Source organism: Bos taurus, chromosome 23 (genome assembly GCF_002263795.3).
Source record: "Bos taurus isolate L1 Dominette 01449 registration number 42190680 breed Hereford chromosome 23, ARS-UCD2.0, whole genome shotgun sequence".
NCBI lineage: Eukaryota > Metazoa > Chordata > Mammalia > Artiodactyla > Bovidae > Bos > Bos taurus.
In genome coordinates this window covers 32,011,450-32,024,178 of record NC_037350.1, presented here as the reverse complement: position 1 = coordinate 32,024,178, position 12,729 = coordinate 32,011,450, and the positions used below count along the sequence as shown (strand labels likewise).

The 12,729-nt window shown below is 41.5% G+C and overlaps 1 protein-coding gene across 5 annotated transcripts in view; it reads right to left on the bottom strand.

Moving 5' to 3' along the window:
- Positions 1-6,923: 6,923 nt before the first annotated feature.
- Positions 6,924-12,729, bottom strand: part of SLC17A3 (solute carrier family 17 member 3) — a 36,846-nt gene continuing 31,040 nt past the window's right edge. For all 5 annotated transcript variants that reach the window (NM_001075787.1, XM_059880343.1, XM_059880344.1 and 2 more), the window contains 7 exon segments: positions 6,924-7,113; positions 7,231-7,367; positions 8,622-8,712; positions 9,004-9,151; positions 9,243-9,372; positions 9,651-9,812; positions 9,935-10,053. In NM_001075787.1, the coding sequence (NP_001069255.1) occupies positions 7,233-7,367; positions 8,622-8,712; positions 9,004-9,151; positions 9,243-9,372; positions 9,651-9,812; positions 9,935-10,053 (785 nt within the window). In that variant the 3' untranslated portion in view covers positions 6,924-7,113; positions 7,231-7,232.

Here is a 12,729-nt window from a genome sequence, read left to right as displayed (position 1 = left end):
TGTGGGTAGGGAGGAGCTGAAGCAGGCATGGGATGAGCAGATGTAGAGAGAGCAGGAGAACAGCCACCTTGAGCGGCCTGACAAAACACCCCTCCCCTATACGTCCTGCACGATCCTTACAATCTTGCTCCCCCACTACTGACCTTCCACATTACCCTGGGGTTAGGCATGCAGAGGTGAACTGCAACTAAATACCACAAATGCAATATAGATGATAGCAGCTAAAGAGTGTTAGGAGTCTAAGAGGTGGGCAAACTTTAGTCAGGCCCTTATTGGGTCAATTTTTCATGGAAGGTCCAAAGGAGGACCACACTGGCATCTCCCTGTAGACCCAGCAATCTAACTCATTTCATAGGGAGACCACTATTGTCACCCAGTCTGTGAACAGATTTCCTCTGCTCAGACTAGGGATGAGACATAAGTTAACAGGCGCAGTACAGGGGAGAGCATGACCATTAAGCAAAATACAAGCAGTACCTGCATTCTGAGGTAATAGCACCCCTGCCTGGGGTTTCTGTCCTGGCCTGAGGACCTCACTACCCATCCACCTGCAGACCCCATAGCTGAGGGCTGAATACTGGCGAGATCATATAACAAGACCTCAGGGTTAGTAGAATGGCATCCTTCTCCAGTAGGGGGCCTAGATTAGTTACCTTAGTCCTTTTAGGTGGGGCCCAGGAGGAGGAGACAGGTGAAACCTGTAAGTCCCTTTCTAATTTTCTTCCCCATAAGGCTGCAAATCCAAACCATGGGACTTACCTGCCAGTCTCAGGGCCATGTTGTTACAATGTGGTTCACTGGGGAAGATCCAATGATGAGGGCAAAAGTGCATTATTGTCCTGACCAACAGTTGGCAACAGTCCTTCAGTGGTCAACTAGTGAACTCGATGGCATGACTAGTTGCCTCTGAGTTAAGATGGTGTCAGCACTGGGACCACTGCTCCTGGGATGTGTTCACTGCTGAAGGAGTGGGTTTCCTGTCTCAAATGTTGAAGCAACTCATTTGCAGCCCCAGCAGCAATGGAGTTGTGAGGCAGGGGAAGATGCCACTGTGTGTCATTCTCACCGACCCATTCCTGAACTTCATGGCTGCAAAAGTGGATTCCCTCATCACTACTTATGTCCATGGGGGGTCCTGAATCCCACACACAGCTGTTCTAGACCCCAAACAGTGGCTTATTCACCAGCTATCTCTTTGGAATCTAATGAGCCATGATCATGGGCCTGCTACTTTTAAACTAGAAAGAGGCTCTGTGGTTAACAGGATATTGTCAACATAATGGAAAGAGAAAGATGCTTCTCATAGTAGACAGCTGCCACAAGGCCCCATATGCTAGTGAACAGCCCGCATGTTCAGAGTCACCCCTGCAACTTTCTGTTCCTTGTCCTTATTTCCTAACATCTCGCACTCACAAGAGTTTCCTCCATCTTCTGGCTGACTCACCATTCTGCACCCTGCAAGCCTTGTACTTGCCCAGCCTTGAGACCAAAGAAATAACCTGGAGACAGTGATGAAGACAGCAGGGGCTTATTGGACAGGAGACCGTATATGTCTGAAGCCAGGTCCTAGAGCAGCACCTCCACAGCATACGGCAACCAAGGAGCAAAACACGGAAGGACTGGGCCTGGGGGAGGTTACCATTTATAGGGGGAATGACATCAAGGAGGTTGGCTCATCAGTTACCAGGGAAACCAACAGCCAGGGCACTTCCCTCCCAGCCCTTCAGGTTAACGATCATGAGCACAGCTGTTTCCCTTTAATAAACTAGCAGGTGGAGCCGTTCTGGCCTAAGGAGCAGTGGAAAGCACATTCCTGTGAATAGAGTGTAGGTGAAGCATGTGTAGGTCAAGCAGGCGATGTACAGAGACTAAGAGATAAGCCACCTTGAGAGGCCTGACCATACACTAGTGCTTTAACTCAGTTCACCAGATATTCATTAAAAATGCTTATTCTGGAGACTCAAAGGAGCATGGCACAGCCTTGGAATGTCGGGGCCTTCAGCATGTCAGTTACATCTATTTAGTGCTCTCAGTGACAAGATTGTTGTCGTTCAGTCACTTGTTCAGTCACTAAGTTGTGTCTGACTCTTTTTGACACCATGGACTACAGCACACCAGGCTTCCCTGTCCACTATCTCCCAGAATTTGTTCAGATTTATGTTCATTGAGTCAGTGATGCCATCTAACCCTCTCATGTTCTGCACCCTCTTCTCTTTTTGCCTTCAATCTTTCCTGGTGTCAGGGTCTTTTCCAATGAGTTGGCTCTTCACATCAGGTGGCCAAAGCATTGGAGCTTCAGCTTCAGCAAGAACCTGTCATTTGTGGGGGCCCTTTCCAAGCTTCTACTGGAGGGAGGCAGGGCACTAGAAATATGTTCGTATAGTCTTAAGTGTTTGAATGTTTTGACCAGTTTTTAATCACAGTTGTTTAAGACCACTATCTGTCTCCATTCTGTTGGCCACCATGAGTGCTGGGTGATGAAGTGATGGGTGCAACTGTTTAATATTGATAATGCAAAGCTTAAGTGAGAATATGTTTAATTTGGGCTAGAAATTAGGATATGTTTGTGTGGTTTAGGTCAATAATGGGTAGAGTTGAATTAGCTAACCTTGTATAAGAACAGCTTCCTGCTGCTAAGTCACTTCAGTCGTGTCCAACTCTGTGCAACCCCATAGACGGCAGCCCACCAGGCTCCCCCGTCCCTGGGATCCTCCAGGCAAGAATACTGGAGTGGGTTGCCATTTCCTTCTCCAATGCATGCAAGTGAAAAGTGAAAGTGAAGTCGCTCAGTCATGTCCAACTCCTAGCAACCACATGGACTGCAGCCTACCAGTCTCCTCTGTCCATGGAATTTGCCAGGCAAGAGTACTGGAGTGGATTGCCATTGCCTTCTCCACAGCCTCCTGGGATAATTATTATATCATCCATAATGCCTACTCATGTGTGTAATGGAATTTAAATACAATGAAAAGGAGTGAATCAAATGAACATGGGGTTTCCCAGGTGGAGCTAGTGGTAAAGAACCTACTTGCCAATGCAGGAGACCTAAGAGACACAGGTTCAATCCCTGGGTCAGGAAGATCCCCTGGAGAAGGGCGTGGCAACCCACTCCAGTGTTCTTGCCTGGAGAATCCCAGGGACGGGGGAGCCTGGTGGGCTGCCGTTTATGGGGTCGCACAGAGTCGGAGACGACTGAAGTGACGCAGCAGCAGCAGATGTCTGAGATACTGTTTTTATTTCTTTTGGATACATAGAACTGGGGCTGCTGGATCATGCAATAATTCTGTTTTTAATTTTTTGAGGAATCACCATACTGTTTTCTTTAGTGGCTGCACCACTACCTTCCCATCAACATTGTACAGGGGTCCCTTTTCTCCACATCCTCACCAACACTTGTTATCTATTATTTTCTTGATAATGGACATTCTAATATGTATGAGATGATATCTCATTGTAGTTTTGAATTGCATTTCACTGATGATTAATGATGTCGAGCACTTTTCATGTAACTGTTGGCCACTTTTATGCCTTCTTTTGGAAAATGTCTATTCAGTTCTTCTACCCATTTTTAAGTCGGTTTTTTTCATTATTGAGTTGTATGAGTTCTTTATATTTTGGATATAACCCATTTTCAAACATATGATGGGCTTCCTTGGTGGTTCAACAGTAAAGAATCTACCTGCTATTCAGGAGCTGAAGGAGATACAGGTTTAATCCCTGGGTCGGGAAGATCCTCTGGAGGAAGATACAGCAACCCACTCCAAGTATTCTTGCCGGGAGAATCCCATGGACAGAGAAATCCCATGGTGGGCTACAGTCCATGGGTTCATAGAGAGTTGCACATGACTGAAGTGACTTAGCATGCATGGAAACATATCATTTGCAAATATTCTCTTCTATTAAGTAGGTTGTTTTTTCATTTGTTGATGGACTTTTTCCTGGAATCCCATTCTTAAAGATTGTTTCAGATTTTACATTTTCTTTCTATATATTTTCTTTCTATATGCCTTCAAATAAGGCAGACTCCTATATTTGAATCCTTATTGTGTTTTCAAAGACCTTGCTCCGTCTCTTCACCCTGTCCTTCCATAACTTCACTCCCATTCCAGCGTTTCTTCCCCAAAGCTTCCCTGGGCCAGGTTCCTTTCCCCACTAGGTCACTCTTCCTTTCCCTCTGTTCTCCTCTGGCTATATTCCCATCCCTTCCTCTTCCCAACTAAACTTTCTGAAAATAATTATCTTGTTTCCTCTGCTCTCTCATTCCTCTTCACCCACCATCAAACTGCAAAATGACCTGCATACCCATGTCTCTGCTGAATATGTCATGAAAAAGCCACCAGTGAACTACTAATCACAAGGTGATTGTGTTCCTTTCCTGACCTCACCGAACTGAATTGCAGTGTACTTGTTGTTGATCTGCCATCTCTCTTTAAGGCCGTGAGTTCCCATGATAGTCGTATCCTCCTATTGTTCCTCACAGGTACAAGTCTGACTGTTTAATCTCTGTTGTGTGTGGGCATTTCTTATTCTTTCCACTCCTTGAATGTTGGCATTCTGTCTTTGGCTTGGTATTTTTTCATTCATAGGCTCTTCCTGAGCACTACACATTTAGGTCTTTAGTACTGAGCATACATACTTTTATATCTTTGTCTCTATCCCAGTCTTTTTTGCAAGTTTCAGATATACAGTCAGGCTTTTTGTTGGACTTGCTGTTATGCATTGAATTGTCTCCCCCAAAGATGTTGAAATCCCCCAGAACCAAATGTCACCTTATTTGGAAGTAAGGTCTTTGCAGATAACCAAGTTAAGATGAAGTCATTCAGGTGGGCACTAATTAAATACGACTTGTATCTTTATAAATTAGGGGATTTATTTTTTGGCTGCATCTGTGACTTGTGGGTTCTTAGTTCCCTGACCATAGATCAAGCCCTGGCAAGAGCAGTGGAAGTGCTGAATCCTAACCACTGGACCACCAGAGAATTCCCCAAACAGGGAAATTCTGACACCGAGACAGAAATGTAGAGAGGGGAGATGAGATGAAGACACACAGAGAAAACTGTCTACATGCCAAAGCATGCCTGGAGCTACCGGAAGAGAGGCATGAGACAGATTCTCTCTCACAAATCTCAGAAGGAACCAACTCTGCTGACATTTTGCTTTTGGATTTCTAGAATTTTGAGACAATAAATTACTACTGTTTAAGCCACAAGCCTGAGGTATTTTGTTATGGCAGTCCAGGAAAGTTATACACACACCTGCTTGTTTATCCCACTTCTACTACTAATTCATGTCTCAAAGTCATCATTGTCTTCCCCCTGAAAAGGACTCTTCCTGAATTCTCTGGCTTAGATATTCAGACCACTCTCTATCCCATATCTAAGGTTAGAGGCTCAGGACTCCTATCTCCTCTCTTCTCCTGCATCCATCTAACCCAATGCCATGATCTTTCAATTCTACCTCCTGAACATTATTCATGTCTTTCTTCTTTCCATGCTAGCTCTTCTAGCGCTAGGTCAGTCCTCACTGCTGCTGTGTGGACCACTAACTAGTTTCCCTGATTCTGGAATTGAGCCAGCATGTTCTATCTAGAAAAAAAATCTGCCCATGTCACTATCAATGCTAGGATACTCTTCAAGCTTTTTAACATGGCAAACAAGACCTCCATGCTCTGTCACACTCACCTCTCTACCTTAATCTTCTGTCCTTCACTAACTGACCATGTAGGCAAGTGACTCCCTTTAGAATCCATCTTTTTTCTTGCTTTCATGCTTTTGCATAAGTTGTTTTCCAACATGGGAAATTTTACCATAACCCTCCTCATTTAACATATAGATCAGGAATTACCTGCAGAAGATCTCCCCTTTGTTCTTCAGTTTAGGATTAGAACCCCTCATCTGTCTCCTCCAATGACCTGTATGTTCCCCTGCTATTGTACCTAAGATAATGCACTGCCATGTATATTATGTCTATCTTCAACATTTGAATAGGGACTGTGTCTAATTTACTCGAGTGTTCCAAGGGTTTAGATTCTAGACTATGGAAAATCTCAGTAATTGCTCTTGCTTATTCAAATGTGACCTTCTTTATCCTTGCCCTAATTTTTCACGCAGAACTAGTGTCCATAACATCAATTCTATACAAAATAACTTAATGGCTATAATCTATTCTACTTGGTAAAGATCATCACGGGGAGCAACCTAAAATGTAGTTCTGGTCCCTCTGAACATGCTATGACCTACTGACACCACAAGTTATAATTTAAAGAAATACTGATCTATGTCATGTTTTGAGCTTTATATATGACTTTACTGAAATCATTGGATCCTAGAAGGAGAAACATTGCAGTGGGTAATTTGAGGACACTATTAAATGAGACATAGGGCTGAGACAGTGGGAAGAAAACCATAAGATATTCCAGGGCTTGCAACATAAAGGCCAAAAAAGGTTTGAAAGGACAGGGGGAGAGAGATGTTACAAGAAAGTATGGAGAGGGTTGTTCGCTAGGAGCTGTGAACTGCAGAGGATGGACCAGCCACCTGCAGTCTCCATAGGGAGGAACAGTAGAGATAAATACTCCTATCCTCACTCTCCTGCCTCTCCTGAAAATCCAGCAGAAGGCAGGAGAGAAAGTGTGGGGTGCAAACCACACAGGTCAGCCTCCTGGGGCCTGAGCAGGATAGAGGGGAGTGGAGCACACAAAGGAAGGAACACACGGACTATACTGAGCCCAACAGATATAAATCAGTATTCGTTTTTGCAAATGGGAGGAACCATTGCATTAGTGAGGTTATTGCCCTGCATTAAGAGTTTCAAAACATTGTTTCCTGCTTAGAGATCCAAAATCTATGAATCTAGTATACTGGGTCCCATACAGCAGCTCCTTTGAATCCATTGTTAATTCTGTAAAGATGACAACTTTTTTCTTGGCTATCATTTTATTTGGATTTTCATTCATCTGATATTTTCCTCAAAAATAAGTCTGAGTAAAATAAAGAAATGATCTCGGATTTGAAAAGAGCTACAGCAAGGAAAATTTTTTCTGTTTGTCCACCACTGAAGCCTTCTCATTTATGAAATAAAGTACCTAATGACTTTCCATCCAAAGTGGGGTAACTAAGAAAGAAAAATGACATAGAGTTAAAAATGTAATATTCCAACATAAAATAAAAATTAAAAAGTTTAAATAGTGCCTCTGTGGTTTTAACCATAGATGAAATCATTACTCTTTACCTTCATAAATGAGTAAGTTTTCTTTCTTTAGCCCAGTCTTGGACATCTGCTTTTCCAAAGATAAGATAGAAGATCAGTCCTAATGTGTTAATGACAAATGACAAGGAAAAGACATTCCTCCACCCAAATTCAGGGTCCTGAGGAAACAAAGGTTCAAGTAAGTATTACTCCTTTTATTCCCTTTTCCTATGAAACTCACATTAATAGTTTAGAAGACAATGTTCACTAGTAGATCTTCATATAGAAATTCATTTCCTAAACACAGCTTAATAATTTGATGGAAAGAATTTCAGAATGGATTCAGAATGTTCTTTATAAAACCACTATAATATTGTAAAGTAATTACTCTCCGATTTAAATTAATTAATTTAAAAAATGGACTTAGGGATTTTTACATTTAACCTCCAGAATTGCATTTGTCATTATTTATCAAAGTGCCAAACACTTTCTCTTTTGTGCGAATCATGACTCTCTCTATATATATTTACATATATATACACTAATAAAATTTCTTCTTCTCCAGTGCAAGAAGAATCTCACAAGAAGACGACTGTGGGTTTTGAAGCTAGATAGGTCTAAGAAGAATTCTGATTCTATATCCTCTCAGTGGAAAGACATCCTATCAGATTTTAATCATCAGGAAATGAGGATATTAATACTTTATTTTCATAATTAGTATGAGAATCAATAAATTAGATTCAGTTCAGTTCAGTTGCTCATTCATGTCCGACTCTTTGCGACCCCATGAATTGCAGCACACCAGGCCTCCCTGTCCATCACCAACTCCCGGAGTTCACTCAAACTCATGTCCATCGAGTCAGTGATGCCATCCAGCCAAATCATCCTCTGTCATCCCCTTCTCCTCCTGCCCCCAATCCCTCCCAGCATCAGAATCTTTTCCAATGAGTCAACTCTTCGCATGAGGTGGCCAAAGTACTGGAGTTTCAGCTTTAGCATCATTTCTTCCAAAGAACACCCTTAGTGTATATGAAATACCTATAATACTCCCTGCATGTACCAGACACTTAAACATATTTGCTTTCATTATCTCTTTGCTTTTGTATGGTTATGCAAATGAAAATTTCAAAGTGTTGCAGAAGACATGACAAGTTGCATATATGCATGGATTCATCATCTTCTCACAGGATATGTAAGTCACTGTGTGATTTCAAAGACTGGAAATTACCCGTGGATCACCAGGGAGTGCTTTGGTTTCAGAATGAGGTCACGAAAGAAACTGTTCTGTATTTTCCTTTGCTACATTGATCTTCATGACAAAGTTACTCATGATGTAATTTTATTCTTCAAAATGTGAAAACGTTTCTTATGCTATTATCATTATGAGTGGATTTGGCAGAGCATTTTAAGAGACCCTGACAAGAAAACCTTACCTGACTGAGAAGAAATCCACTGACAGTGGGAGCCAGGACAGCAGATATCTGTGCAAACGCCCTTGAAGCTCCCATGAGAAAACTCGAATGCCTGCGGGTGACAGGAATGTTTCAGGCTAGATCCACATTTGTTTGGCAGCATGCTTCAGCCCCAGAATATATCATATGTTAATAGCAATTATGTCAAAAAGACTTGCTCTGTGTATGTTCCATGATAGGCACTGAGGCAAATCAATAATGCCCTTCCCTCCACATACCTGAAAATGGCCACAGTCATCATTGCCCATGATTTATAAGTTTGCAAAGTTTGAAGCTTCCAGAAGTCTGCAGGCTAAATTTTTTTCAGAAAGTATGAAAATGAGAATGGAGATTACAGTCCTACCTTGGAGCAATATCTAAGGCATTGATATAGACCCCTGGCTGACATAACAGGCCTAGTCCACAGGACAGCGTCAGAAGGCTCACTGCTATGATATAGTTGGAGGCAACGTATGGCAGAACCAAAAGGAATGTTGAGGAGGGGAGATTTCCTAAGGAATGAGGAACAGACAAATTAAACAACAAACATTTTTGGATGTTGTATGCCTTGTAAATTATCAGATATTTTGGCCCTGTTCTTACCTAGAACTGTGGCAATTTTCCTCACTGTAACAAGCCTAAAATTCTTGGTCAGAAGGAAATCTGCCAGGTAACTTCCCAGGAGGCAAATGACCCAGGCAATAATGAAAGGAAGGGCAGACAGGAAACCACTCTGAAGGGAAAACATTGAGTTAAACCATCATAATAAAGGCCGTGAGACCACACCTTATACTGATAAATCACTAATAATCATACTGACAACTCTGAAATCATACTTTCCTAAGAAAATCAGTGGTCCCTTCCATCATACCTTCAGACAAGCTACTCACATGACTGTTAAATTATTTCTTGGTAATTAAAGGTAAATTTTTCTAGATGAATGATTTGTGAAGACAGAGTAATTTGAGAGTCATGCAAACAGGAAGAATGGTTGGAGGGAAATATACTCACATTTCTAATATCAATGTTGAACACAGAGCTAATGTAAGTTGGTGCATATATAATTATTATATTAATTAACCACTGATGGCTGAAACAGCAAACACACATGGACCAGATGGGTAGAGATCTGACCATAGCTTTGATGGGAAGAGGCTGCTTAGTAGAGCTGACCTGAAAACAAATTTGCTGATCAGAATAGTAAGATCTGAGACATGCTCACACGTTTGTAGTCACTCTGATAAATTCAGATGCTGATACAAGATCTCTGGAGAAGGTTGGAGTTTTATGTGTACCTGTTGGGCCAAGGAGGATATGATATATTCTTTCTCTGTAATGTTTATCCATGGATGAGTGACAGGGTCATCATAAACCAAAACACACCAGAGAAGAAAGCAGATACAGCCAAAACCTCCTGCAAGCAGAGATTAAATTGGTAAACTCGTGTGTGAATTTCTTTTCAACTGGGGCATTTTCTGGCATGGGCCCTGGGAAAAGCTCTTGCTCATAATATCTTCTTTCCACTTTTTTTTCAAAAAATTTACATGGATATCACAGCTTTTTTAATAGATCTAGAACCTATTATTTTACATTTCTTGATTATTTGTGTGCATGAAAATCACAGACCCTAGAAATGGCATTAAACTCGGTATCTCAACTTTTTAAATATTAGCTAAGGAAAACTTTAGTGAAAGTAGAAGCCGTAACAGATTTTATTTTCTTGGGCTCTGAGATCACTGCAGATGGTGACTACAGTCATGAAACTGGAAGATGCTTGCTTCTTGGAAGGAAAGCTATGACAAACCTAGACAGCATATTATAAAGCAGAGACATCACTTTGCTGACAAAGGTCCATATAGTCCAAAGCTACAAGCTTTTCCAGTAGTCAGGTACAGATGTGAGAGTTGGATCATAAAGAAGGCTGTATACCAAAGAATCGATGCTTTCAAATTATGGTGCTGGAGAAGACTCCTGAGGGTCTCTCAGACTGCAAGGAGATTAAACCAGTCAATCCTAAAACAAACCAACCTTCAATATTCATTGAAAGGACTGATGCTAAAACTGAAGTTGTAATACTTTGACCACTTGATGTGCACAGCTGACTCACTGGAAAAGACCCTGATGCTGGGGAAGATTGAAAGCAAAAGTAGAAGAGATTGGCAGAGTATGAGATGATCAGATAGCATCACTGACTCAATGGACACGAACTTGAGCAAACTCCATGAGATAGTGGAGGACAGAGAAACCTGGTGTGCTGCAGTCCATGGGGTCACAAAGAGTCAGACATGACTTAGCAATTGACTTAACAGCAAAGGAAAACTATTTATCTACTCACAACACTTCTGATACTATCTGTGTTGGTTTTTCACACTAAGAAAGTCTCTATACATCTGTGTCTCTTTTGCTGTCTTGCATACAGGGTTGTCGTTACCATCGTTCTAAATCCCATATATATGCGTTAGTATACAGTATTGGTGTTTTTCTTTCTGGCTTACTTCACTCTGTATAATAGGCTCCAGTTTCATCCACCTCATTAGAACTAATTCAAATGTATTCTTTTTAATGGCTGAGTAATGTATGGCAAAACCAATATAATATTGTAAAGTAAAAAAAAGAAAATATATAACAGCAAAAAAAAAAAAAAAAGAAAAAAGAAAACTCAACATTCAAAAAACTAAAAAAAAAAAAAAAAAAGAAAGTCTCTAATTCTCTTTATACACCAAGCTAGTGTCTTACAATTTAGCCCAATTCTGACAGTATCTGGCATTAGCACAGACCCTACAGAGTAAGGACTCAGTACGTGGACTGCCCCCTACTTCAGATACTAATTGTGACTAATGAGTCCCCAAATTAACTTTACTACAAATTCTGAGGTTCCTGCAACTCTCTCTCAGTTTGATAATTTGGTGAAATAGCTCACAAAACTCAGGGAAATATTCATTTTTATTTACTGGTTTAATATAAAGGGACTTTCTTGGTGGCTCAGACAGTAAAGCGTCTGCCTACAATGCGGGAGACCTGGGTTCAATCTCTGGGTTGGGAAGATCTCCTGGAGAAGGCAGTGGCAACCCACTCCAGTATTCTTGCCTGGAAAATCCCATGAATGGAGGAATCTGGTAGGCTACAGTCCATGGGGTCACAAAGAGTAGGACATGACTAAGCGACTTCACTTCACTTTCACTTTATTATAAAGGACATGATAAAGGTTCATGATAAATGAACAGCTGGATGGCATGAATAGGGTGAGATCTGGAAGGGTCCTGATTGTAGAAGCTTCTGACCCTGTGGAGTTGAGTGTGTGCTACCCTCCCAGCATGTGGGTGTGTTCATCAACCTGGAAGCTCTCAGAACCCTATAGCTTAGGGATTTTAAGGAGGCTAAATCATGTAGGCATACAGTGCTGTGCTTAGTCGCTCAGTTGTGTCTGACTCTTTGCTATTTCATGGACTGTGGCCCACGAGGTTCCTCTGTCCATGAGGATTCTCCAGGCCAGAATACTGGAGTGGGTTGCCATGCCCTTCTCCAGGGGATCTTCCCAACCCAGGGATCAAACCCAGGTCTCCTGCATTGCAGGTGGATTCTTTACCATCTGAGCCATAACTGATTATTAATACAATCTGAAGCACCCTCTCCTCCCAGGAAGATGGAGGGTGAGGCCAAAAGTTCCAAGTTTCTAATCATGGCTTGGTCCTTCTGGTGGCCTCCATGCTGAAGCTATCCAGGAGGCCACCAAAAGTCACCTCATTAGATGAAAGATGCTCCTCTAACTCTCTATAGTTCATTCTGGATGGTTTCTACTGTTACTTTTAAGTTCATTAATCATTTCTTCTGTTGTATCATCTGTCATTAATTCAATCCTTATAATGTAGTTTTATCTCTAGAAGTTTGATTTAGGGTCTTTTAAAAATATATTTTGCTTGTCTTAACTCCTGAGCAAATAGAGTTATGTTATAATATAGTTATAATAACTATTCTTGTGTGCTAATTCTAACATTTGTGTCAGTTCTGGATTGGTTTTGATTGATTGATTATTCTCCTTGTTATGGATTATATTTTCCTGCTGTTGTCCATGCCTGGTAACCTATGGTTG